The sequence below is a fragment of the Nothobranchius furzeri genome, chromosome 12 (genome assembly GCF_043380555.1).
Source record: "Nothobranchius furzeri strain GRZ-AD chromosome 12, NfurGRZ-RIMD1, whole genome shotgun sequence".
NCBI lineage: Eukaryota > Metazoa > Chordata > Actinopteri > Cyprinodontiformes > Nothobranchiidae > Nothobranchius > Nothobranchius furzeri.
The window spans coordinates 66,658,067-66,682,443 of NC_091752.1; the positions used below are offsets into that span (position 1 = coordinate 66,658,067).

Consider the following 24,377-nt stretch of genomic DNA (forward strand, 5'->3'; position numbering starts at 1 on the left):
GGGACGGTGGGGATTTGTCTTCCACTTATTCAAAACCATCACGATTTTTTCTGAACTCTACTTGATCATGCGCGTGCTACGCACTAGCTTAGGAGGCGATGGGCTGTGCCAGAGCGCCCACGGTATAACGAACATTTGACCGAATTGTGACCTTTACCCTCTTGCAATTTAACCTTCCCCTCACCCCCATCCTAACCTTAACCAGCTTGCACATGCAAATTTTTGTTTCGCGTTTCATCGTTCCTCTCAAACACGCTTAACGGAAAACTTAGACTGACATACTGGGTAAAGGTCACAATTTGGTGAAATCTCCGTTTTACCGCGGGCATCAAAAACGACGCGCTGTGCCAGAGCGTTGCTCCTACGTGTGTCGGAAAAAAAACGTTTGGTCACCCATCGTCAGTTTTAATCACTTCAGGTGTATGACGTCATCAATGATTAGTCAAAGTCGACTAGATTTTCATTACTTGACTGTCGACTTAAAAAAAAATTAAGTCATATGGCCCCTACTTAAGGCTTTTGGGCCGCCAATGTTAGAACTGTTTACTTCCAGCTGCTGTTCTGACCGGATTGTTATTTTTCACTTCATTCTGTCAAACATTCAGAAGTTTCAGAAAGTTGGACAGCATGAAGGCAGCTGATGACAGTTCAGAATATTCTAGAGCAGGGGTCGGCAACCTGTTCCCATCAAAGAGCCATTATTACCCGTTTCCCACAGTAAACACTGGGAACCACAGCAGCCGCGGCATTGTGGGCGGGGCCTACCCTCAGACAGCAGAGAGCTGCTTTAACCAATCACAACAGGTGACAGCAGCCGGTACCGGTCGCTCGTGTGCGTCAAAGTTATCTTTCATAAGACGATAATCAATAAAACGATTTATATAAAGTGGATCCAGAAGCTGTAGCCCGTCTCTGCCGACAATATTTTGATATTTTTCACCCTGTTGGTGGTTTTACTGAGCAGGTGCCACTTTTGTCATACGTTTCTTTTTAAAACATGTTTAGACTGTTCAGAATACAAATCCAGGCTCTGTCACGTTTGATTGTTGTAATTAAACTTTGTAGGTGGGGAAGGTCAGAAAAGGATCCGATCATTTTGCTGTTCATTTACAGTGACGGAGACAACGGCGCAGTGCGCCTGGCTCTGGTGGTAATCAAGTTAAATTATATCTCTTTGCAACAATTTTCACAAGAAAACATAACAGTTAAAAGCAGGGCTTGTGTTGTGTTGACCGGATAGTTCCCGTATTTGACCGTTTATTTTGACGGAGAAAGAATAGAAAGAATTACCCCGACGCATGCAGACGAACTGACATTTTATTTGTTTCGCACATCGCAGATGTAGCTAAATCACTCAAGAAAAGATTCCCATCTGAACATCTGAGCTGGACACTGCTCAGTGCAGCTCGCTGTCAGCGCGTACATAAGGCGCACAGCGAGCTGAAGATGTGGAGAGGGGCTTGGAGCGCGTCGCAGAACCAGAGCGCATGCGGGAAGATTCCTCCGACTGAAGCAATTGTCACTTAGAAAATGCTCCCTGATTATGAAACTTTGGCTGAATAGCGCTTTTTCCTGTCTCCAATGTGGCGACACATCCATGAGCCGTCTGAGGAGAAGCCCAGAATCTCACATCTTCTTCAGCTCAGAAAGCACCTAAATGATTACGCACAAGCGTGACCCGTCAACCCGGTCTCACAGTAAGACCAGGTTGGACCTGTTCAGGTTTACGCAGACAATCTTTACATTTAGAATTAGCTTACAGATGTAAAATTAATGCAGTAAAATATAAAGCATTTTATTTAAATATCCATTCATTATTTTACAAGCACAGAGAGCCGCATCAGATGGATGGAAGAGCCGCATGCGGCTCCAGAGCCGCGGGTTGCCGACCCCTGATGTAGACCAACACGATTCACTGCTTTGGTGTTGTACATCTCTACTTGTATGTGTGAGATCAGAGATACACAACAGCACCGTAACAAAACAACTTTCCTAAGATCAAAAACATCCGCGTTGGCTGGGAACCGAACCCGGGTCAGGCTAATGCTTGGATTGCAGCTATGCTAACTGCCTACCACCAACACGTTCATACGTTACCCTTTAACTAGCTGGTATTTCAGTTTGCTAATGTTTTGGTTAGCTTGTTGCTAGGGTGCTAATGCTAGCTTGTGTTGTATTGGTACTGACTGGTACGAAGGCTCCTCCTCTACTGAAGAGAAAAGCGTTTCCAACACCATTAACGAAAGCTGCTGCGAAAGCTAACAGCAGAGCGGTAGTAGCGGGCTAACTCTGCACGAGAGAACACACGGCAGCGGATTATTTGACCAATTCCTACTTCTTTCTGCTAAAATCTTAACATTAGGGTGGTGGGAAAAGCATTCGTGCAGACTGCTTTAGTCCAACATGAGAGAGATATGCAGGCTGAGTTTACTCTGAACTACCAGGAGTGTACCCCCCCCACGAAATGAATTCCTCATAAACAGCAAATTTGAATGGATAAATAAAATCCATTCATCATCCTGCAGTACTTCCGACAGTATCTAAACTGTGTCTATGTGTACATGTACGGGTGTTCGTACCATGTTAAGGAAAGGAACGGAGCAGACTCTCTCGTTCTAAGGATGAAAATACCTAAATCAGACAAAAACAACAACAAAAACGTGGACAGAAAAAACGATCTAATATCTATTTTAGGGCTGAAACGATTCCTGGACTACCTCGAATAATTCGAGTACAAAAAAATCCTTGAGTCAAGTTCTCTGCCTCGAGGCTTCGTTTAATTCATGTTTAATTAATTCATGGCTTTGCAATCGCCCGGGGTCGTGTTTCACCCGGACCGAAATAAGAGACGCACATGCACACTGCACTGAATGCACACGCAAGTAGCGAATGTAACTTAACTTTCTCTTAAGCCATGGCGGACCACGTGGACCCCGGTGGAGTGCGAAAAAGACAAGAAATGTCAAAGGTGTGGGAGCATTTTTCACGTGGTAAGGCGGAAAACGTAGTCCAGTGTAAATACTGTAAAGTGGATCTAGCCTACCACAACACCACATCCTCCATGCTGCAGCACCTGACCAGGAAACATCCACATGTAAATGTCACTTCTGCAAGCGGACTCAGAGCCTACAAGATAATGCGTTTTAGCCTGTATTTCTATATATTCTGCAGACACTGCGCGACTTTTTCGTTTGTAGCACTCACTTTCAGCTCACACCGTACGTCTGGTAGCAACACGTCGGACTTCAAATGTGCTAAAAATAGCAGTTTTTACAACATGTCAGACTTTTTACTGTGTTGTTATTGATGTCCGTTGTCCCTCAGGATTGCTGCAGGAGGACACGGGTATTTATGAGTGGCGGAGGAAAACGATAGAAAGTAAATAAATGTTTTGTGATCAGTATAATTTGACAAAACCACGGCAAACATGCTTTCGACAATCCTTGTTAGTGTGAGAGAAAAAAGTGTAGAAATTAAAACGGACGTGTGTTAATAGGGAAACAGCTGGCGAGCCATGTTTGCGCATGCGCCGTGAGCGGTTCTGGTAGATTCTCGCACGAGGGGAAAATCGGCTCAGGTTGTATATTTATTTTTTGCACAGGCGTTTGTTTACTGTGAAGTAAAGTTGAAGTGCTGAAGTTTTGAAAACTAATTTTGAATAAAACTTGAAGAATAACAACTGGCAATAGCTTGCTCATTTTAAAGGGACATAATGGAAGTTTGACAGAAATAATAAATGTCTTCTTCATACGTTCTCCTGCAATGCCCTGGTCCTGTAGAATGAGCCCTGGCATTTTTACGGTGATTGCCTGTTTTTCTGTAAAATCACAGAAAAAGAGAGATGCTCGGGTCGAGCAGGCTGCTTCATGCGCGTTCACGCTCAGGCATCGCCCGTAGCATTTGCTATCAGTAGCTTTAGCAGCAGAGAGAGGCATTGCCACTTTGTCGCTGTTCCTAACGCCTAGTGACAAAGCTAGCTACATTTCTGAGGACCCTTAGCTACTTTCTGTAGAACTTTCTTCTAGATATTTCCTGCAAATTAGCAACAAAATAGCCATTTTCACTCCAAACCGTTCTTTGGACGTTGTTTCAGCTGTCATCAAGAATATAAATGTTACAGATACAGAAGACGTCACTGGTGCTATAGCTCACCTAGTAAAACGTCGGACTCTCGTGCAGAAGACCCGGGTTTGATTCTGGATGTGAACATAGTTTATTTAGAGTTTCTTTTTTACATTAATGGTATATTTTTTTACAGTAAGATGCCCAAACTTTTATTTGAGACTCGCCGAACGGCATTGAATTCACAGATAAAAAAGATGTGGGTTCAACTTTCATTTTGGAACAATTTTTCAAGCAAGGGAAGGGAATGATCTGAGCATGCAGGAGGACTGACCCATCATAAACCTTTGTTGGCTGTGCTGAAGAGAAAGGTACAGAACCAAATTATTTAATTAATTAGCTGCACGTTCTCCTGTCCTCTGTCCTCCGGGCCACACACACACACACACACACACACACACACACACACACACACACACACACACACGGGACTGTCTCAGCTGTTATTTTCATTAAGGGGTGTGCACGTACAGCATGCGCGCCACGTGCATGAGCCTACTATTGAAGCTGCCGTTACACTTTTGGCCTGAGGGGGCAATCACGAGCATAAAAATTCAAAACTCCGTAAAGTCCCTTTAAAGGGTCTTTCATATTTTATAATATGCTATTTGATGTAAGGGTTTACAAACACAAAAGGGTCATTTATTAGAGTACTCGATTACAAAAATATTCGATAGCTGCAGCTCTAAAGATAAACAGCATCATAATCTAGTAACCTTACTTTTGGGCATTTGCCACCAAAAAGAGACAAGCAGCTATGTCATGTGCCTAACCAGCTGCCTGTACTAAGACAGCTTTAACCAGACGATAAACGAGTCCATCTAATGAACTCTAATTCAAATCAAAACCACAGAGAAGTTTGAACTTACTGCTCCCAGACTCCCGTGTCTCCTCTTCCTCACCTTTTCTCTCAGCCTCTCTCTGACTGCTCCACAAACACTGACTTGGCGGGCCGAAGGCTCTGGGTAAACTGATTAAAGAGACGAAAAGACACAAAAGAAAACAAACAGGGAGGAGAACCGATCAGGAAATTTGCGGAGCAAAACTTCGGGAAAATAAACACCACCGAGTGGTTAAGAGAAATAAAAACCAACCTCTCCTTTTTTACCTTGTGCTTCGGACACCTTAGAGAGAAGTTGTCTTCATTCAGAGAACAATCTAGTAAAGGGATAAAGGATATTAATAAATGATGAAAAAAGTTAGAGCACAGCGCGAGGAAGGAGCTCTACTTTCATCTCACCTGCTTCAATAGCACAAAGGTAGTGGTAGCGAAGTGTGCAGCCTTTACTGTAGCAGCCCAGGGTGGACCCAACCATCTCGCAGTACGAGCAGCTCTGAGAACATCAAGACACGTTCAGAGTTACGCCATTCTCTTCTATAGCTTTAAAATACAACAACCGTCTCAGATCTCATTCTGGTCAAGTACAGTTGACACTCACTGTCTCTCTGGCGCCATCTAGTGCCTCCTGCAGGCCATACAGTCTCCCATTGACAAGGTACACCCCACTGGTCCACACTATGCATCCTTCGTGAACCCACAGCTCCTCCGGGTCCATGGGCATCTGAGGCAGCTGTGCGAGTTGTGCCAAGGGTCCCAGGGAGTCCAGTGCGGGTGGAGGGGGCTGGAAAGGCAGAGACGCCTTACTGTTGGATGGCACCATTCTGGGGGACGCTTCGCTAGACTTGTGCCTCCTTTTGAAGCGGGGATGTGAGGTCAGCTTCCTGTGCTGGGGTCTCTGCTGAGCGTCGTCTGGTGGCTGTTTTGGTGGCTGCTGTTGGTCAAAGTCGGGCTCTCTCTTGAGCTCAGGGAGGGACATGATTTCTGGATTTACATCCCAGGTCAAAGGTGGTTTAAGAGTGATGGAGGGCGAAGGTGACGGGGTGGTGCTAGCAAGCAGCTTTCCAGCTGAAAAGGCAGATCTGATGGCATTTGTAAAAGAGGTTGGGTCTGAACTGATGCTAGCAGCACAGTCGCGCGCCGTCGTGGCGTTGGAGAACAGTTGGGTTTGTGGCTCCAGCATGGCAACCAAAGCGTTGGCGCCGACTTCCGAGTTTGGTCCAGGTTTGTTTGTGCCTGCGGTGGCCTGACACTGTCTGATCTGGGGCTGGTTCTTGGGGAGCTTTGCGGCGTACTCGGCTGGATAGTAAGGCCCGTAGAGATCTCCGAGGTGTTTGTAATTTGCCCATTTCTGACACAGACAGCAGAGCAGGCGTCCGGAGTGGTTGGTCTCGGTGATCACAGGGCCTGAAACAACATGGCCAGACGAAGGAAGGGCTTTGCCTGACTGAAGTGTCGTCTCCACTTCATCTGCTTCCCTCTTCTCTGACTCTCTGTCTCTCCTTAATAACTGGGAGCAAAGGGCCGACATGAGGAGGGAATCGGTTCCACCTGCTTTCCCTCCAACTGCACTACGCTCTCCTTTCATCTTGTCTTCCTCAGCATTTACAATAGTACACACAGCTCCGATCTCTGGCACTTTTTTCTCTACGTGTATGTGAGGAATGAACAGACCTTTTCTGCTAGGATCTATGAAAACCCTGCTTGTGCTGAACCCCCCTCCAGCTCCAGAAGGGGCATCGGAGTCACATTTGGCCATCCGGGGTGGCGGCATGACAGGCCCTCTCCTCCTCCTCCTCTGCTGTACCTCCACTCCCAGTGGCCCATCTTCATACTTTGGCCCTCGGCGTCTCTGTCGCACCGGCTTCACCTCCGTCTCTGGCTGTGTGTCCTCGCAATCAACGTCTACTTTCACCACTTGTGTTAAAATGGGCGGGGCTAGAGGAGAGGCGTTTTCTTCCGGAGCGGGCTCTGTGGGGGTGGAGGTGCTGCTGGCAGTCAGTGATATTGGTGGGGTTGAGGCAGCTGCCGGAGTTGGAGTGGGTGGGGCGGGAGGAGCACTTGGAGGCGCGGTTAAAGTCTGGACTTGAGTCTGAGCCTGTGTTTGGACTTGGCTCTGAGCCCGCTTTTGCTTATTCACACTCCCTACGGGTCTGCCCTTTTTCTTGCCGGATGGAAAATAACCTTTAGGCACAACACTGTCTAGGGGCTTTGAATCTTGTGGTGACAGACTGGACCTTCCAGAGGACAGCTGATGCCGGCCCGCCATGTGTCCTTGGTGGGGCGAAGTGGTCCCATAGTAGTCGCTGCCAGGGTAATCGTCAAATCCCATTCCAGTCTCTTGAAGTTTCTGTCTGAGAAGATTAGCCGCAGACTGCTCTCCCTTTCGAGTCTCCAGCTGCTGGTAGGTGCTTGTGAAATGCTGAATGTCCGATAGAGCAGATGAAGACGGAGGCGGGGAACCCTGGACTGGACGTGGTAGAGGAGGGGGTGGCGGTAACGGTCCAAGCAAAGCAAAGTCCTCCTTGTCACCAGACACCGATGAAACACCCGCTCCTAAACCGAAGTCAAAGTCTTGTTGTTTGATTTGAGAAGTCTGACTGGAGTCACAAGGGTAGGTGGACGTAGGTAAAGGCCCGACGTCGTCAACTCCTCTGAAGGGAATAATGTCATTTAAAGAGTGGCTGTCATCCATGTAGCCGTCATCTCCTCCCACCGCTCTGGGGAAATGCAAATCGTGGTCCTGGGAGTCACTGAATCTGGGTATTTCTGAGTGTGAGAAGCCAGAAAAATGGTTGGACTCATCGTCAACGTAGCCTGCTGGCTTTTTAATATTGGGGGTGATTTTCTGCACTATCGCCTCCAGTTTTAATCCTCGCCCCTTTCTGGCAGACAGCACCTTTGCGTTGCCCCCTGACGGAGACAGAGGTTGCGTAAACGTACTCTCCCCCGGTAGGGGGGATGAGAGTCTGGGACATGGCAGCTCTGAACTAGATGAGTCATCTTCATTGTGATGGCTGGACTCGGACTGCGCCCCAGGGGAGTGGTGCGAATTTGTGGCAGCTCTCTGCTGGGAGGAATCTTGGTGAAGTCTTTTGGCAGGAATGGGAGAGATAAAGGAGCGAACCCTCCTCCGTAACATGAGAGGATTCGTGTCTCCAGACGCGCCTGCTTTAGTGTGACGCTGCACCGGCGGCTGAGTGGAGGTGATGTCGGAGGGCGGCTTGGCGGAGCTGGACGGAGGAGCTGGGCAGGGATGTTTGGGCTGTTCCGGGGCTCCTCTGATGACTTCAGATTCCACTGAACTTTGAGCGTGAACCATCTGCGAAGGACCGTGTGCAACTACAGGAATTTGAGGTTGTGGTCTAAAGTAGGGGTCTCCTTCTGTCGCTCGAGCACCCTCTCTTACCGAGTGCGCAGAGTCCCACATTTTCATCTCGTAGTAAGCGCCTTGGGGATGCAGCGACGGGGTTTTGAGTTGATCGCCCGGCACGTTCGTCGGGGCGATAACTCTCTGTCTCGGCTCTGGCTGGCTGCCCTTGTGACGTCCAGGAGAAGAGCCGTGCTGAACCATCATCTCCTTCGAAGACCTGTTCATGGCTTTCACCCACTCGCTCATGTCATGGGGAGGATGAGGGGGCCCACGGGGGTGAGGATACATCTGAAGCTTGTTTGTGGCCTGAGGCTGCGGAGGTAAATGGTGGTAAGGGTGGTGGGAGGAGAAGTGCGGACCACTGTGTGACATCATACTCCTCTCTCTTGTTTCTCCATACTGATATCCAGGAAACGCTCCTCCACTGCCAACCGAGAGATCGACACCGTGAAGGTAGGAGTGAGGCCTCGATAGTGATGACAAAGGGTTTGTGCTCATGGGATGGGAGGGCATCGGGGTAATGTCCGCACTGCCTCGCCTATAGGGCGAAGGCTTGGACAGGTACTCCACGTCTGCTTCGCTGACCCCATCACTACCGCGATGCTCTGCTTGTAAGTGCGCAGCATCGGCCCCTGCCTCTTTTGATGTCGCTTCCATTTTGATGGCGTGTTTCTCGCACGCATCCTTTTTACTAAGATCCCTCGGTGCAGCTGGAGAGGAGAACGGCTGTTGAATCACAGACGCTCCACTCTGACTCCTTTCAGACTCCCCCTCCCTGTCCCGCTCTGGAGCGCTGTTCTGATTGGGAGACGCGTCGCGTATGACAGAGCGCCGCTCAGACGAGGTTAATAAGGAGCCGGATAATTTCTGAGCTTTGCTCTTACTGGCGACGCCTGCTAACGGTTCGGGCTCTTGCAGGAGGAGCTCCTGCACGGCCGAGGAAGGGGACGGGACGTTGGACGGGACTTTTCTCCGGGGCAGAGTGAAGTCAGAAAGGTTGATATGTTTGGCCGGGGGTTGTGGAGACTCTGCCGCTCGTGGTAAATGGCTCTGTGATGAATAACCATCAGCTTTTTCAGCACTGTAAAACATTTTAGCGCTGGAGATCTCCGACTTCACTGCATCTGCAGAAAACTCCGACTCATTCACGTGCTTCTGATTTGGAGGCTTTCCAGCAGAATAAGCCGGACTCTCACCGTGCACCTGCGCACTCTCAGCCACAACAAAAGGGTGTCTGGTTGAAAACTGCTGTTGGACTTGATGATGTGCAGAAAACGCCTGCTCTGGCCTAACATAGCGTCTGTCTAAATTGTAACCTTGAAGAACTTCTTGCAGAAGGCTTGGGAATTGCTGCATTTGGGAATTCTCCTCCTGAGCTTTAGATCCCGCCCCCTGACCGCTCTTCACCGAAGCCTTGACACCGGAACCGGCATCTTTGGGATGCACGGGACCGTAACCCGTTTGTGAGAGCTGGTATGATAAGTATCTGGGGTTTGTTTCCATTACTCCCACAGAGCCGGCCCTCATTCTGCTCTTCATGGATAAATCCGAGCCATATGTTGACTCTGGATGGCTGTATTTATGTGATCCAGACTGGGAAGGATTCTGAGACCTTCCACTGTTTGATTTCTGATGATGAGAAGAATACAGACTCAAATCCACGCCCTCCTCTCCGTTGTGGCTACTTGACTCTTTTAAATACGAGTGCAACTGCTTTTCTTCAACGCAGTTGCCTTGGGGATGCTTGCTTTGTTCCGTGTGACTTTCCTCGGACCGCGGTGAAACGATCACACCAACGCCGCCGGCGTTCTGCTGCTCCTTTGACGCGTCCCTGTCTTCTCTCCTGTTGCTGTGCGTTTTGTATTCCAAGTGTAACATGTTCTCCTTGTCCTGTCCGTTTTTTGGGCCGACCTGTTTGTCGTGCTGCGTTTGCCGGCCGACCTTCTGCGTTTTCTCAACCGCGACTTCACTCTCACGTTTGATTTGCACGCCTCTGTGGTCCTTATGCGCCAAACCAGTTTCTGGGACACAGTTTTGCGCCGTGACGGGAGGGAAACTGGAGGAGGTGGACGACGGGGAGGAGGAAACCGGAGGTGTTGATGGAGATGGCGACGATGAAGGAATGTGAGCTTCTTTTGTTTTCGTTTCTGTGACAACGGCTTCCAATGACTGTGAGTCACAGGCGACTGTTTTAACATTTGATATTTGTCTAGTCTGTGTCTGATTATAGCCTGCTGCTTCAGACCCGCTGCTCACACCGCTCATCTGCCTCGCTCTTCCATGTTCCCCCTCAGAAAACTGCTCTTCTCTGTCCTCTTTGGACTCCGACGAGCCTCCCACATCGAGGCCATCACTAGCCCTCGTGACGCTTCCGTCTTTGCCCGTGCTTGAGGCAGCGCTGGCGTTTCGACTAACTGCTTGTGGCTGGGGCTGGTCGTGGTGTTGCACTTGCCCGCCATCTTTCTTCTTGTGAGAGAACACTGTGTCGGTGAGGAGCATGTGCTGAACGGTGTTTGGTAAATTGGCTACTTGGGAGCTCAAGGCGTTGAGGCTATTCAAGCCAGCGTCCTGCATTTTATCCAGCAAAGAAGCGGAGTAAACAAAAGGGCCTTCCTCTCGGGATTTCACTCCAGAGCCTTGGCCCATTTTGCTGCGGCCCACTGGAAGAAGGCTGCTCCCTCCAGCCGCGCTCAGATTGTGAGCTTTGTGACTGCCACTGCTGCCGCAACTACTGACGCTGCTGTTGGAGTTGGGCGTGGGACTTAACTGAGGTGTTGTCTGCAGTAATCTGACGTGGCCGTGGCTGCTGCGAGCGTTTGATGAAGAGGGATGTGAGGGAGCGTGACTCGAGGGGGTTCCGTGTGCCTCTGAGATACCCATCAAAGGGGAAGGGGAGGAGCTACACGTGGGGGAATGAACGGCGGAAGCAGCTGGGGACGGGTTGGATATGGGGCTGAAGTTCTGATGAATCTGACTTTGCTGTGCGTTCGAGTGCATCGGGGATTTGGTCGTTTCTTGAGACGCTGTTTGAGCTACACTGGAAGCGGACGCCGGATGGTGTTTGGTGTAGGCGGAACCGGGAGACGGACCCCGGTGGGCCATCTTGAGAGGGCTGTCGTAACCTAAGACGTGCTGCGAGTTGCGGTGATGTAGTGCGGCCTGCTTGTGAAGGGAATGCGACTGCAGTGGATATCCGGGATAATTTGAAGCATGGAAATTCTGCAGAACACTCTCCACTGGCCCCACACTGTTAGCAGCAGCTGGAGTGGAACTGGTGACACTGGGAGAGCTGCTGGCTTTAGGATCAAAGCCCGGATTTGATGCTCCGTCGAGATATCTCTGTGGAGGGGGGCTGTACATTCCTGGTGACCCCGCGGAGGCTCCACCCTGCGGAGAGTAATGCGAGTACTGCGGGGTCATTCGATGCCCGGCGTGCGTGTAGCTCCTGTGCTGCTGGTGGACAGCTGGAAAGGGCTGCCCATGCTGGCGCTGCTGAATTTGAGGGCCTGGCACCGTCTGATTTAGATTGTATTGTTGAGAAGGAGAAAAGGCTCCAGTACTTCCTCCCGAACCGGCACCAGAGCCATATTCCACTGGATATGGAGACATCAGAGCAGATGAAGGGGTAGCGCTAGATCCAGCATGCCGGTACTGGTGAGGTATATGTCCATCAATATTGGGATACCCAAATCCTCCCCCGTAACCCATTCCCCCTCTTCTGTGTCTGTCCTTTCCACCCATGGAGAAATAATAATCCACAGCATCCTTCCTGTAGGGGTTGCTGTTGCTGCCACTGTGAACGTTACCCTGTGTTGGCGGCGGCTCCAGAGCTCCTCTGCTTCTGGAGCTGAAGGCGAGCATGTGGCTGGCTTGGCTGGGGTGGGCATGGCCTCGGTGCAGGCTCTGCTGCTGCATCCCTACATAATCATCTGTCATCCTCGGGGAGATCTGGGGCTCTGCTGGCTGAGGGGGATACGACCCGCCCACACCCCTCCCGCCGAACCCAGGAGGGATGGGGGGTGGAGCGGCACTGTTAGGGAAATTCTGCATCGTTTTTGCTCCAAGTTTGGACTTAAAAAGATAAAAAAAATATCCGTCAGTATCTATATCAGGGAATGACTTAGATGTAAAACTGGAGTGCTTATGGCTGTAATCATAGAGAGAGAGTCTACAGCCTGGCAGTAAAGCAGGGAGGTCCAATAAAGAGCAAAATCAAGGTAAAAATATATGACAGATGTTAAAATCGGTTCAGGATAAGGATGACGAACTGGAGATTCTTAAAAATTGTACATTTCTCTTGTGATTGTAGGTCGTTTCATCTCGTCTTTACGAGGATTTTTTTCAACAGAAATAAGCGTGGAAGCTAATTTCTCCTTCAGATTAAAAACAGGCAGTCGCTTCCACAAAGGTGAAGCCGTTTGGCACGGAGCAGGCGATCGCCGCCAAAGTAAAAGCCTTCACACGGACCAGCACGGCAGCTCAGCGTAGCTGCTTCCGGAATAAACGGAGCCGTAATCCGATTGCACAAAAACTTTAAAAGTTAAAAGAAAACAAACAAATCCTCAGAAACAAACACCAGGTTCCTCTGGACCCGACTCACACCCGGGCGAGACAAAAACCCCAGAAACAGGATCAAAAGGTCCAAACTCATGTCCTCACTGAACACTCCAAGAGGAAAACATTCCATGGATAATCCCATCAGAGGTTGTTTCAGATCCAGGAAGGACTTTTGGCCTGTTTGGTCCAAACTTGGTCAAGTTTTTTAGGTTCCTCTTGATGCTTTGTCAGCATTTGTATGTTTTCATGTGATCTTCCATTTCATTTCAAACCGGCAAAACATTTCCGAAACAGCCACTTCAGGCTCCATCAATTCCAGTTCGTCCCGAGTAGATCCATGTTTCTGGAGTTCGTTTTGAGCCGAGGACCAAACGTCGTCTCTGGAAGGACAGGAAGACAAATGAAACATGTCAGAAGCAGAAATATTTACCGAACATCTCTTGTTGAATTGTTGTTGTTGTGTTCAAATAATTAGACAGAGAAACAGTTTGATCACATGATTAGGGTTGGGCATCGTTAGATTTTGAACGATTCCAATTCCAATTCAAATTCCTCATTTCGATTCCGGTTCCAATCGATTCCCGATTCCGATTCTTTCAAGACATGGCATGTTTTACATGAGCCAGCTAAGCACAGGTCCTACTTGATGAAATAATCTTAACTTCAACATGAATTTTAATTCTGTGAACAACGACATCGCCTTCATTTAGACAAAAACACGTTTTGGAGGAAAAAAAGACTCGTGCTGCACACGGACAGCTGGTGGGATCAGCTCTGAAAAGCGTTGATCACAATTTGCAGATCAGGTTTATTTTTCACGGAGATCGGCCGCGGATTCCTCTTCCGTCGGAATACTAGGAATCGAAAAAATAAACTTTGAACGATTCCGGGAAAAACTAACAGTCGGAACCGGTTCCAAACGATGCTCGACGCCCAACCCTAAAGATGACATAATAAGATATTCAGATTATTTTAGTAAAAACGTTATCTCTGACTCTTCTACGTTTAGCATCACAGACGTTATCGTCATCGATGTTTACGTACGGTTTGACGCCTTTACAGACGTTAAGAGTCTGCATCGCACCTTACGCATTCAGCACAAAGCATTAACGTCAGAACCTGTTGATCTGTTCCCATGATGTCATCATTTGGTTCATAGTTTTGAAACACCTGCGGCCAGCCTCTCTTACAGAAGGCTTCGTTAGGCCTGGGAGATACGGCCTAGAAATAAAATCTCCGAATACATTTTTTTGAATGGCCTGTATTTGATATGGCGCCTTCTAGAGTCCTGGATCCCCCCAAGGCGCTTTACAACACCATCAGTCATTCATCCATTCACACACACATTCACACACTGGTGGGGATGAGCTACGATGTAGCCACAGCTGCCCTGGGGCGCACTGACAGAGGCGAGGCTGCCGAGCACTGGCGCCACCGGTCCCTCCGACCACCACCAGCAGGCAACTTGGGTTAAGTGTCTTGCCCAAGGACACAACGACAGCGACAGACTGAGCGGGACTCGAACCTGCAACCTTCCGATTACAGGGCGAGCACTTAACTCCTGTGCCACCGTCGATTTACGATTTTTTCCCGATTCTCTCTCCCCCTCAATTATGAAGAATAGCAATAAGTACAAATGTAAAGCACCCTAAAGCCAATTTTGTTTATTTATTCACAAGCAAGACAAATGTAACCCTCATTTCTGAGATGAATAATAATAAATACACGAACACCCTCTTGGTATAAAAGGGCCACGCTCCATGTCCGTCGCAGCAAACCCAAACCAATTCCAAACAGCGGATGATTTTATTCTTTTCTTAGGAACAAACTTCCCACTCTCACCGCTTGCTGTTGCTGTTTCGTGTGCGTGCTGTGACGTTGTTGTCGCGGTTATGTGAAACTAACGCTACGGAAGCTCTGGGGGGCCAAAAAGGTGCTATTACATAAAAATTTGATTTTCTTTTTTCTTTAATCAACCACAACAAAAAATTCGATTTAATTCATTAAATTGATTTATCGCCCAGGCCTAGGCTTCGTTATTACAAGCAATCAGAAAACAGGTCGGCTACCGAACAAACCAATTACACCCAATCAACCCAACGTCACACATTCCCGTTGGCTTCTTATTGTTGAACAACTTCGACCTGCTGAAACCATCTTGGTGTGTGTGTGTGTGTGTGCGTCTGCTCTGTCTTCTCCATCCCCAGTGAGTCGTGGAGGATGGCTGCTTATACTGAGCCAGGATCCTCTGGAGGGTTCTTCCTGTTAAAAGGAAGTTTTCCTCTCCACTGTCGCTAAATGCTTGCTTAGTATGAGGATTGCTGTAAATTGATGCGACCTGCTGGGTTCCTAATATATGAAACTTTTTACTGATTGGCTTAATTAACTGACCTGGACTGGGATTTTCACCATGTGAAGGTCCTTGAGACGACACCGTCGTGATTTGGCGCTTTATAAATAAACTTGAATTGAATTGAATTGAATAACGAGAGAAGTAAAAGGGGCCAATATCACCAAAAGTCTCAGGTTGTCTGCCTTCACACACAAGAGCTTTAATGACGACTTGTTCTTAGCTCTTTATAAATAAACTTGAATTGAATTGAATCTTTGGAAGACTCAGATGGATTTATAAGTACTAAAATGAACAAAACACATTTTGGATCGATTCGAAAATTACGATTCTGGAGGTAAAAAGATCCATACAGAAGACTGGCGATAGTGAATTAGTGTTTTGCCCTCAAGCGCTGGCTGACCGATAAAAAATACAAATCTGTGAGATTTTTGAGATCTATTTTGGTCTAAACAGCAATTGTTTCATGTAAACTAGTCAGTTTGATTATTTTCTGTATATTATGTTGGCATCCAACTGCTCCTGTAGACTTGGTTAGATTCGAAATTTTCAAATATGTGAAAGTTCAACTCAAGATTGTTTATTTTAATCATAAAAAACTAAATGCATGGACGTCTTCTACACAGACCCTCCACGGTGCATGTCCCTATGAAGTAGGGGTAAACCGTTATATCCGCCGGCCGATGTTTGTCCTTATTTAAGCCAATTTAAAGTCAGGCGCGTCCTCGGGCAGCTTGTTGCTGTCACAAAATGTAATAAAAATGTTTTTTTTTTGTTCACTAACAACATCTGCATAATAAATACTCTAAATTAACTTTTTTTTAGACGTCTGATTTTAACACTGCGCGGTGCGCAGAGTTATGATTTATTAGTAAGTTAAATTCAAAATTCAAAAACTGATTCAGCTTCAGAAATTTTGAGCATCAACTTATTAGTAAAAATTTAGCATAAAAATAAGGTGGAGAATGTCTAGATATCGGTCATGAAAATTGGTAGTATATATTGGCCATCGGTGTCAGCAACAGAAAAACCAGTACTGATCGACAGCTAGTATGAAGTAACTCCTAAAGAATAGCACAAAGCTGAATGTTTTATTGAGGTTGACAATAGAAAGGTGTTGTTTTAGCAGCTTTCCCTTCTAAATGTTTGAAAAAGCAACAATTTTCCACAACAAAGACACCGATAACAGAGGTAGGACGCTTCTTGTCGTTTCAGCATGAGAATTAGCTTCAAATGTCTCCAGTTTTCACCGCAAATGTAGCGACTGATTTTACTTTCAAGTAGGGACGGACAATATAACAGCATCAATATCGGGATCAGCCGATGTTAGTCATTTTTTAACATATCGGTATCGGTCCGATTAATAAAACTGGGCCGATATTAACAACCAATATTTCTTCCATCTTGTCTCGATCTGTTTGCGTGTTTCAGAGGGTGAGGGGGGTGATGTGTATTTGTTTAGTCATGTGAACACTGAATGAAATAATCTCAGAAGCGTAAATGTGTGTGTTGTATGTACAAAATAATGTAAATTCAGCCTTAACCCTAATTTTCATTTTATACAAAATTGCTGATTTTAGAAGCATTCATGTCAGTATATCGGTACCGGCAAATATCGGTTATCGGCCATAACAGTGATCTTAACTCGTTCACTGCCATTGACGACTAAAGTTGTCATTTACATATTTTTACTGTGTGGGCATCGTAACGAGACCCCACGCCGAGAGAACAAACACCTCAGCTCTAAAGCCGATCTTCATCTGCGTACGTCACACGTCACGTGATCAGGAAGCAGAACATCCATGTGTTAGGAGATCGTTTTGGGCTGTTCCCGTAAAAAAAAAAAGTGAGGCGCGAACCGGAAAAGCTTCTGCCGATCACAATTCAACAACGGATTATGAAAGAACGCATAACGCTCGAAACACACGGATTCTTCCTGATGTAAGAGGTGAGTCTCCGCTTTGTTTTGGTTGTTTTGGCTTCGACATCATCCCAGCGCGCAATGTTCTGTCGCTCTTAAAGAAACCGTAAAAACGGCGAGAAACGCTGGCAGCGAATGAGTTAATATCGGGATCGGCCCTAAAATTTCAGATCGGTGCATCACTGCTTTCAAGCTAATATTTTTGATTCACATCATAATTTTTAATTCAACTCTCTGACAATCTGAGTAACGTCACATCAAATCTGCCAGAAAACAACGATTTTCACATATTTGACTCAAGCTGCTGTAAAAGCAGAAGGTAGTTTTGTACAAATAATCTAACTGGATATTTAGGCGAAGTTACATTGCTATTCAGTAAAAATGGCTCCATCAGCCATCAGAGGTGCTGACCCATGACCTGGAAACACCATCCCATCTTTTGTCACCTCAGCTCCTTCGCAGTTTGACTCAACATCCAGCTGCAATCTGGCTCAAAATTCAATTTCTCCAGTTCACAATCACTGCACCTCACTGTGCACAAGGCAGCGCCGCTGATTAAACACAAAGCAGTGTTTAATTAGACGGCAGCTCGGTGCAGCCAGCAGATCCATCAGCTGCGGGAGTAACTGACAGAAGCGTGAACGGTGTCACCGCAAAGAAAGGCTGCGTTAGCTGTGTTTGTTTGTCACATTACCATCGATACCAGACTGGGGGGGTTAGTACCGCAGTTCTAGCTTCTACAGTGTCCAGTGGGAAGGTATACGCATCACAATTAGCTCTGTACTGCTGCCTTTTAGCCACGGAAGCTAGCTTTAGGTGAAATACCTCATTAAATATGAGACACAGCCACTAAAACAGCACGAGCTAAGCTAAAGCTACCCGTTAGCATCTTCCCTTGTGTGGTTATTACGTCACTAAGAGCGTATTTTATGTTATAACAGGCTAAATGTAGCGAACAGCGGGCTTAGCCTAAGAGGTGATTGGATTCAGATGTTCCAGGTTAGCTAGCATAAATACGCTTTTCTGTGCGCTGGCGTGAGTCCTGCTTTACAAAAGCCCCGTCACGCAGCCTGACATTTGCTCCGGTAAACACCGGGAGGGCGAGCGCGAGCAAGCCCCGGACAGGCTAGCTAACGCTCCAGGAGCGTACCTGAAAACGTCGCGAAGCCAGGCCCCGCGAAGGGAAGAGTCAACGGTGACAATCCCGCCGCTGTGGCAGGAAACCCCAGCCTAGAGTCGACCGCTCCGCCGCTTTCCCTTCAGCCTTTCCAGTTCTGACAGCCCCGACCAGCGGCGGCGAAGTCGGGGGGCCCCGTCACGACGCTCGGATCCCGGGCCTTTCCCCCCTCTTTTGTCCTCACCTCCAGAAAGCAAATGATGAGAGCGGAGGAGCACAATCGGGCAGCCTGAGTGGGTCCCGTAGGCAGCTAGGTCCACACACCCCCACCCCTCCGGTTCCCTCGCCTCCGTGCCCCTCTCTCACACACCGCTGAGGTGGCTCCACTTATCTTGAACTAAAATCGCACCTCGCCTCCTCTCAAGCCTCCGTTGCAGCGCTAAGACCTCCGTCCGGACGTCGCTTTCAGCCACTGAGCAGCATTTCCATTCCTTCATCAGCAGCTTTTCCTGTTGGACTACTGTTTTCTTTTTTTTTCCTGCAACAGAAAAGACCGCCTTGAAAATGCACACACGCTCATATTCGTGCACCCCCACCCCTCCCTCGTCTCCATCCATCACATCCCTCCACCACCCCACCCTCTCCCAAGATTTTGCTTTTGCGTGGATTTTGGCGAATTTCTGCCATAAAACTTGGAATTGGACTGATGTGGCAAACGGAGGTGCTGCGGGAGCATCGCGTGGCCACGGCTCCTTTGTTCCTTATTTCATGTCAAGTGAAAGTGAATTAGCCTGATGATGAAGGCAGCAGGGTACAAAGGCAATATGGAGAGGAGACCGGAAGGTCTGTAATGAGCACAGGAGTGGGTTAGTGAAATGTTCGGGCCTGCCTCCAATGGCTGCTTCCCAAAGGTCTCATTTGGCAGCCCTCTTACACCCAGACAACTATGTGTTTTACATAGAAATGTTACCATAATTTAAGATGTTAATTAGATCGAGATGCAACAAACAGAATCCTTTTCCTGCAAAATTTATGCTGCTGTCTCCTGGGCTTATCTGCTCTCACACAGGACCAGCGAGCACGGTCCAGCCACCGTAATGATGTGCCCCACGTGCCCCCATTCATGGTGCTGCACTTTTAATTCACTGCAGCGTATCATGCATGCAGCCTCTCTCCAGACACTCTCCACCATTTAGACAAAAGATGGATGCGCAATCCCAAAACTCCCAAACGTTTGTGTCCAAGTCCAACCGCTCTTTAACCTGTCAATCACCGGGTCTCTGTTTCTAACCAACACTTCAATACATCTCCATTCCCTTGCAGATCCACGTCTATTTCTATCATTGTTGCCATAGCAACTGCATCACCGTGCCTTAACCGAGGATATTTTTTTTCTTTTAGGCTGATGCATCTACATTTGCTTTTTGATTTTGATTGAACGTTTCGTGCAGAGTCAGTCCTTTGTCAAAACACGTTGTAATCATTCGGTCTCGGATCCTTCTCATGCGGCGTGTGAGTTTAAAGTAAAGCTCGGAGGCAACACACAAAGGGGCCGTGATACTCTGGGCCAGCAAAGTCAGGCAGCCAGGCCCGTCCATTCAACAGGAGCGCCTGCTGGGAAACGCTCAGACTCTCCATTATGAACAAGGTCACAGAATCTTCTAGAGAGGAGGCTCAAAGCACAGGGAACGGAACATAAAAAAACACGTTTCGTACACATACAGGATATTCAAGCTGACATGTCGAAGTGACTTTCTAGACTCTGACTGAAACTTAACAGTACCTGTTTCTTCTGCACTTAAACAGTCAAAAATTACTTTATTTTATTTTAGTAGACAAGAAATCTGACATTAGCCTTCTGTTCAATGGTTGCTGTTACTGTTTGGAGAAAAGACTAAAGCACTACAGATCCAACCTGAGCCCAACATCAAATCAACAATAAACAACGGTTGTTTTGTTCAAAACAATCACTCACTGGTGGCCTCAGTTTAGAGAACTAGAGTTAGTTAAAATCTGAATGGAAAGATAAACAATGCCAGGGATATTTTCTCTACAACTTAATTCCATTTGAATTAATCAGCTTTGACTAGCCTTTAGCTTGTTAATCTGGTCAGACATATTAAGCAGTTTTGCTTGCCTTCAGCGCCCTCTAGTGTCCATTATTAATTATATGTGGTCAAAGCAAAAGTGAAACTTATCCCCTCGCTGTGAATTCGTATTTTTAACATCTTAATAACAGCTGAAATGACTCCTCAGCCTGTATCAGTTTCTACAGGAGAGATTCATCACCAAATCAAACAAATCAGCTGTGTTCATGACTTAAAGCATGCAGGAAATGTGCTGGAAGCAGACTGCCAAGCTCCAGTTTTCTAAAGGCCACTGGTGGCAGCCCGGCACTCTGAAGTTGCATGTGCGGCATTCTGGCTACAGAGGGTGGTGGGGTCTGAGTGACCTTTCATTAACCATGTAAAAGGTCATTTGAGCCCATACTGGCTCAAGAAAATTATTAAAAATATTTATAAAGCTGCATCCCTTTAAATAAGCGCGGTGGTGTAAATATTTGCACTAGAACCAGCCACTAGGGGGCACTTTGGTTACTTATGACATCAACTTCCAAGTGACATTCTAATGCGTACATTTTCCATATCCATAGTCAGGAAAGCACCATCAACTGGAAAGAATTGGGAAGTTACAGCCAACATGTAATGACTGCCCTCTAGTGGCTGGTTCCAGTATGAATAAAAGACAATAGGATAAGAAATTGTCTACGCCTGACATCAAGATAAGTGTCACTATCACTCCAATCTCTGTTCGACCGGGAGTTGGCCTTCATTTGATTTCTTAGGGGTTAAGTGGTACTGGGGTTCAATTTAGGGCTGCTTCAGGAACCCTAAAAGCGGTATAGAAATGCCTGTGGCTGTAATTATTTATTTTATGCTTAACCCTCCCACTGTCTTCATGGGTGACCCCACAAAGAAAGTTGAGCAGCTCACCCCTGCCACGTGGACCTCAAAAGATAAACCATCAATCCTGCTCAATGGTCAACTTTCTTTGCGGGGTCACCCATGAAGACAGTGGGAGGGTTAAAACAACACGGCTGTGTGCCGGTATGAAGGTGAGCGTCAGCCCCACTTCCCGAGTGCTCACGATCAAGCAGTACCATAACTGGTATATCGTGGCATCACCTCTCATTTTACTTGTTATTTTGAAACGTGAACGGTCACTCGGTGTTCCACATGCAGGCTGAACATTAAAGCCTCTTCTACCCCAGTTTCCTGCATTAGCCTCTGATAGAAAACAGAAGTGGAATCTCTTGGATTGGACAACAATCCCAACGCCTAAGATGCTGTAGGCGCGCTTCGTCGGAGCGGGCGTATGCAGAGCTTCGCTGACATGAACTGTTTCGTTTATTTTATTTAAACTTTATTTTACCACAATTGAGAACTCGTTCTCGTTTACGACGATGATCGGGCCAAGAGGCAGACATAGTTTTGCACCAAAGAACAACAGACCTAAGATAAAAGCAGTTAGAAAAAGTACAAGCAATCAAAACAGACCTGAAACAATCCTTAAGCACCCAGACATAGAAATTCAAGCTGATGAAATGAACTCGTATCTAAGGTAAAATGACATCTCAGTAGTGCCAACGATAACATTTTATCATATATTGTGTCTACCTTGGCTCTCAAAGACTTAAAATAGCATGATCTGGAACCTTTATAAAGTGAGTGAACTTGGTCTTTAATGAATATCAATGGGCTGACCTAATCCCAAAGCTCAGATGGTCGTTTTTCTGAACACTGTTTTGGGTTTTCAGCCCAAAATAAAAGCCAGTCTTGGGCCTAGTCCACACGTAGCCGGGGTTGTTTGAAAACGAATATCCGCCCCTCCAAAAACTTGCATCCACACCACCTCGTTTTAAAACAAAACTCTGTCCACACGTACCCGGATAAATACGTTGTTAAGGACATGCCAGACCTGTAGGCGGCAGTACTTCCCCCATTCTTAACCTCGTCCTTCGTCTGTGGTCTTCCGCAAGGAGCAGTAATTCCGCTTGCAAAAACAAACAAGCAAAAAGCGCTTGGACAATTGATAAAGCGAGCGCAGCTCTGAGGGCATCCATGATGCCGGCTAGTGTAAACACAGGTCGCACACGTGATGTCAGCATTTTTTGTGGTGGAAAGTGACGTTGCGGACCTTAAAACTCCGGTTTTGTCTGTCCACACGCAGACACCCAAAACGGAGAAAACGCAGATCTTCACTTTGGCCGGAGTTTTTAAAAAGATCAGTTTTTGTGTGGAAAAAACTCAGTTTTCGTGTGGATGACAGGCCAAAACGTAGAAAAATATCTACGTTTTGGCACTATCCAGCATGTGTTAGTTTCAACACACCTGATTTCAATCAGCAGGTGATTAACAGGCTTCTGCAGAGCCTGATGAGCTGCTGAACAGGTGAATCAACAGCTGAATGCAGGATACTGGCCCTTGAGGACCAGGGTTCCCCACGCCTGTTCTGGAGTATCCAATATCAGGCTGATTCACCTTCACTAAAACCCTGGCTGAGGAATGAAAAGTCATTCCACGGTCAAATGGGACCAGACTGGCGCCCAGCATGAGGAGGAGGAGCCGAGCTGCTGTGGCTGCGCGTGGATCTTCTGCACGTACCGAGGCCCTGATGGTTTAAAAATGGGTGCAAAGATAGTCAGTGTTTGTTACTTTTCCTTTTTACTGTAGGAAAATGCTACAAGACAACAAACCAAACAACTCAAAACACTAAAGAGAGAAAATGTTGATGCAATGTGGCGACACACGTAGCTGTGTTGCTCATTCCATGGATGCATAGTCCTTGCAAATTTCCAATGAGACAAGATTTATTGCTGAGAATCGTTGTTCTAACAAAGACCCAACCAACATCACTATTTTATTTAGCATTGTGCTCAATGTAGTTAGCATCACACATTAGCATCACACACAGTTTAAAATCCAAAAGCAGCAGCGATGTGCAGTTTGTGTGGTGACCACATGGAGTCAGTCACGCAGCGAGCGTGCAGCTCAGGCTCTGGCCCTGTGATCCAGCAGAGACCTGAACAAGGTGGAGAAACAACCCTCATAATGTTTTGTTTGAAATCCTATCCAACAGTCCCTTTGAAGTGGATGCTTCTTAAGCTGTCGGCCCTGCAGCACTCGCCATCTTTGATCCGTCTTCCTCTTGAGTGTCTCAAAATGACACAATTAAGTATTACATCGATGCAGTGGGTGTTGCTTTGATAATAAATGGCTAGAAGCATACTTCTGAGAGGAAATGGGTTATTGCGCTGCCTGATTGTTATAAAGTCAGGTGACCCCTCTCAGAGTCTCACGCAAACTCCTTCAGATCAAAGAACACGAGGAAACAGAGCAGGAAGTCACTGGATGCATGACATCAACAGAATCCGATGATGCAAATGGTCCCCCTCCTCAGAAAAACGTCAAATGATCAGCAATCCTGTCCTCCACCGATCAGTGATTTAAAATTCTAACCTGCAAATTCTACGCCTAAGTTAAAAGAGCCTCTCCGTCCCAGTTGAAGACACGGACATATCTGCACTTACCTCTGTCTGATCATGTGCGTGCTCACCAAAGATGAGAGGAGGCTTAAGGCATTTGAGTGATCTATAATGCTGCAGGTACCAGCAGAGACCAGAGGGGGGCGCTGTCTCCTATCCTAATCTCCCTCATGCAGCATCTCTCCTGTGACTCTCCTCGTCTCCTAGCAACCTGAGTACCCTGGCCCCAGTCACTACGGATACCGGGGAGGGATGGAGATGGGGTGTGTGTGAACAAGGGAGAGGAGGGGAGGCCGATCTGGCATCCGAAGCAGCGATTCTGATGGAAACCAAGTTGGGTCTTTTCAGAGGATGAGCACGCCTGATGAGGTGATCCGAGGAGGAGAAGTGACTCAGGGAGCCAAGTTTCTCATGTCCACGCTGAGATCATAATTCAAGTCAGAGATATTAAATAACGCGAAGTGGAGGAGAATGATTTTGCCTGGAGGGCTCACAGTCCCTCCTGCCTCCTCTCCTTCTACTCTCACATGCACACCCCGACTTCTACATTCGCC

The 24,377-nt window shown here is 47.2% G+C and overlaps 1 protein-coding gene across 11 annotated transcripts in view; it reads right to left on the reverse strand.

Moving 5' to 3' along the window:
• Positions 1 to 18,842, reverse strand: part of tcf20 (transcription factor 20) — a 28,128-nt gene extending 9,286 nt beyond the window's left edge. For 3 of the 11 annotated variants that reach the window (XR_008565847.2, XM_015945301.3, XM_015945305.3), the window contains exons 1-5: positions 18,312 to 18,661; positions 5,562 to 13,270; positions 5,363 to 5,456; positions 5,217 to 5,280; positions 4,992 to 5,092 (exon numbers count right to left, since the gene is read on the reverse strand). Coding sequence is in view for 10 of the 11 variants with exons in the window: in XM_015945301.3 (XP_015800787.3) it covers positions 4,992 to 5,092; positions 5,217 to 5,280; positions 5,363 to 5,456; positions 5,562 to 12,383 (7,081 nt within the window). In the remaining variant the exon portion in view is untranslated. The other 8 variants (XM_054750744.2, XM_015945310.3, XM_015945309.3 and 5 more) reach the window with 5 other exon arrangements.
• Positions 18,843 to 24,377: the final 5,535 nt, after the last annotated feature.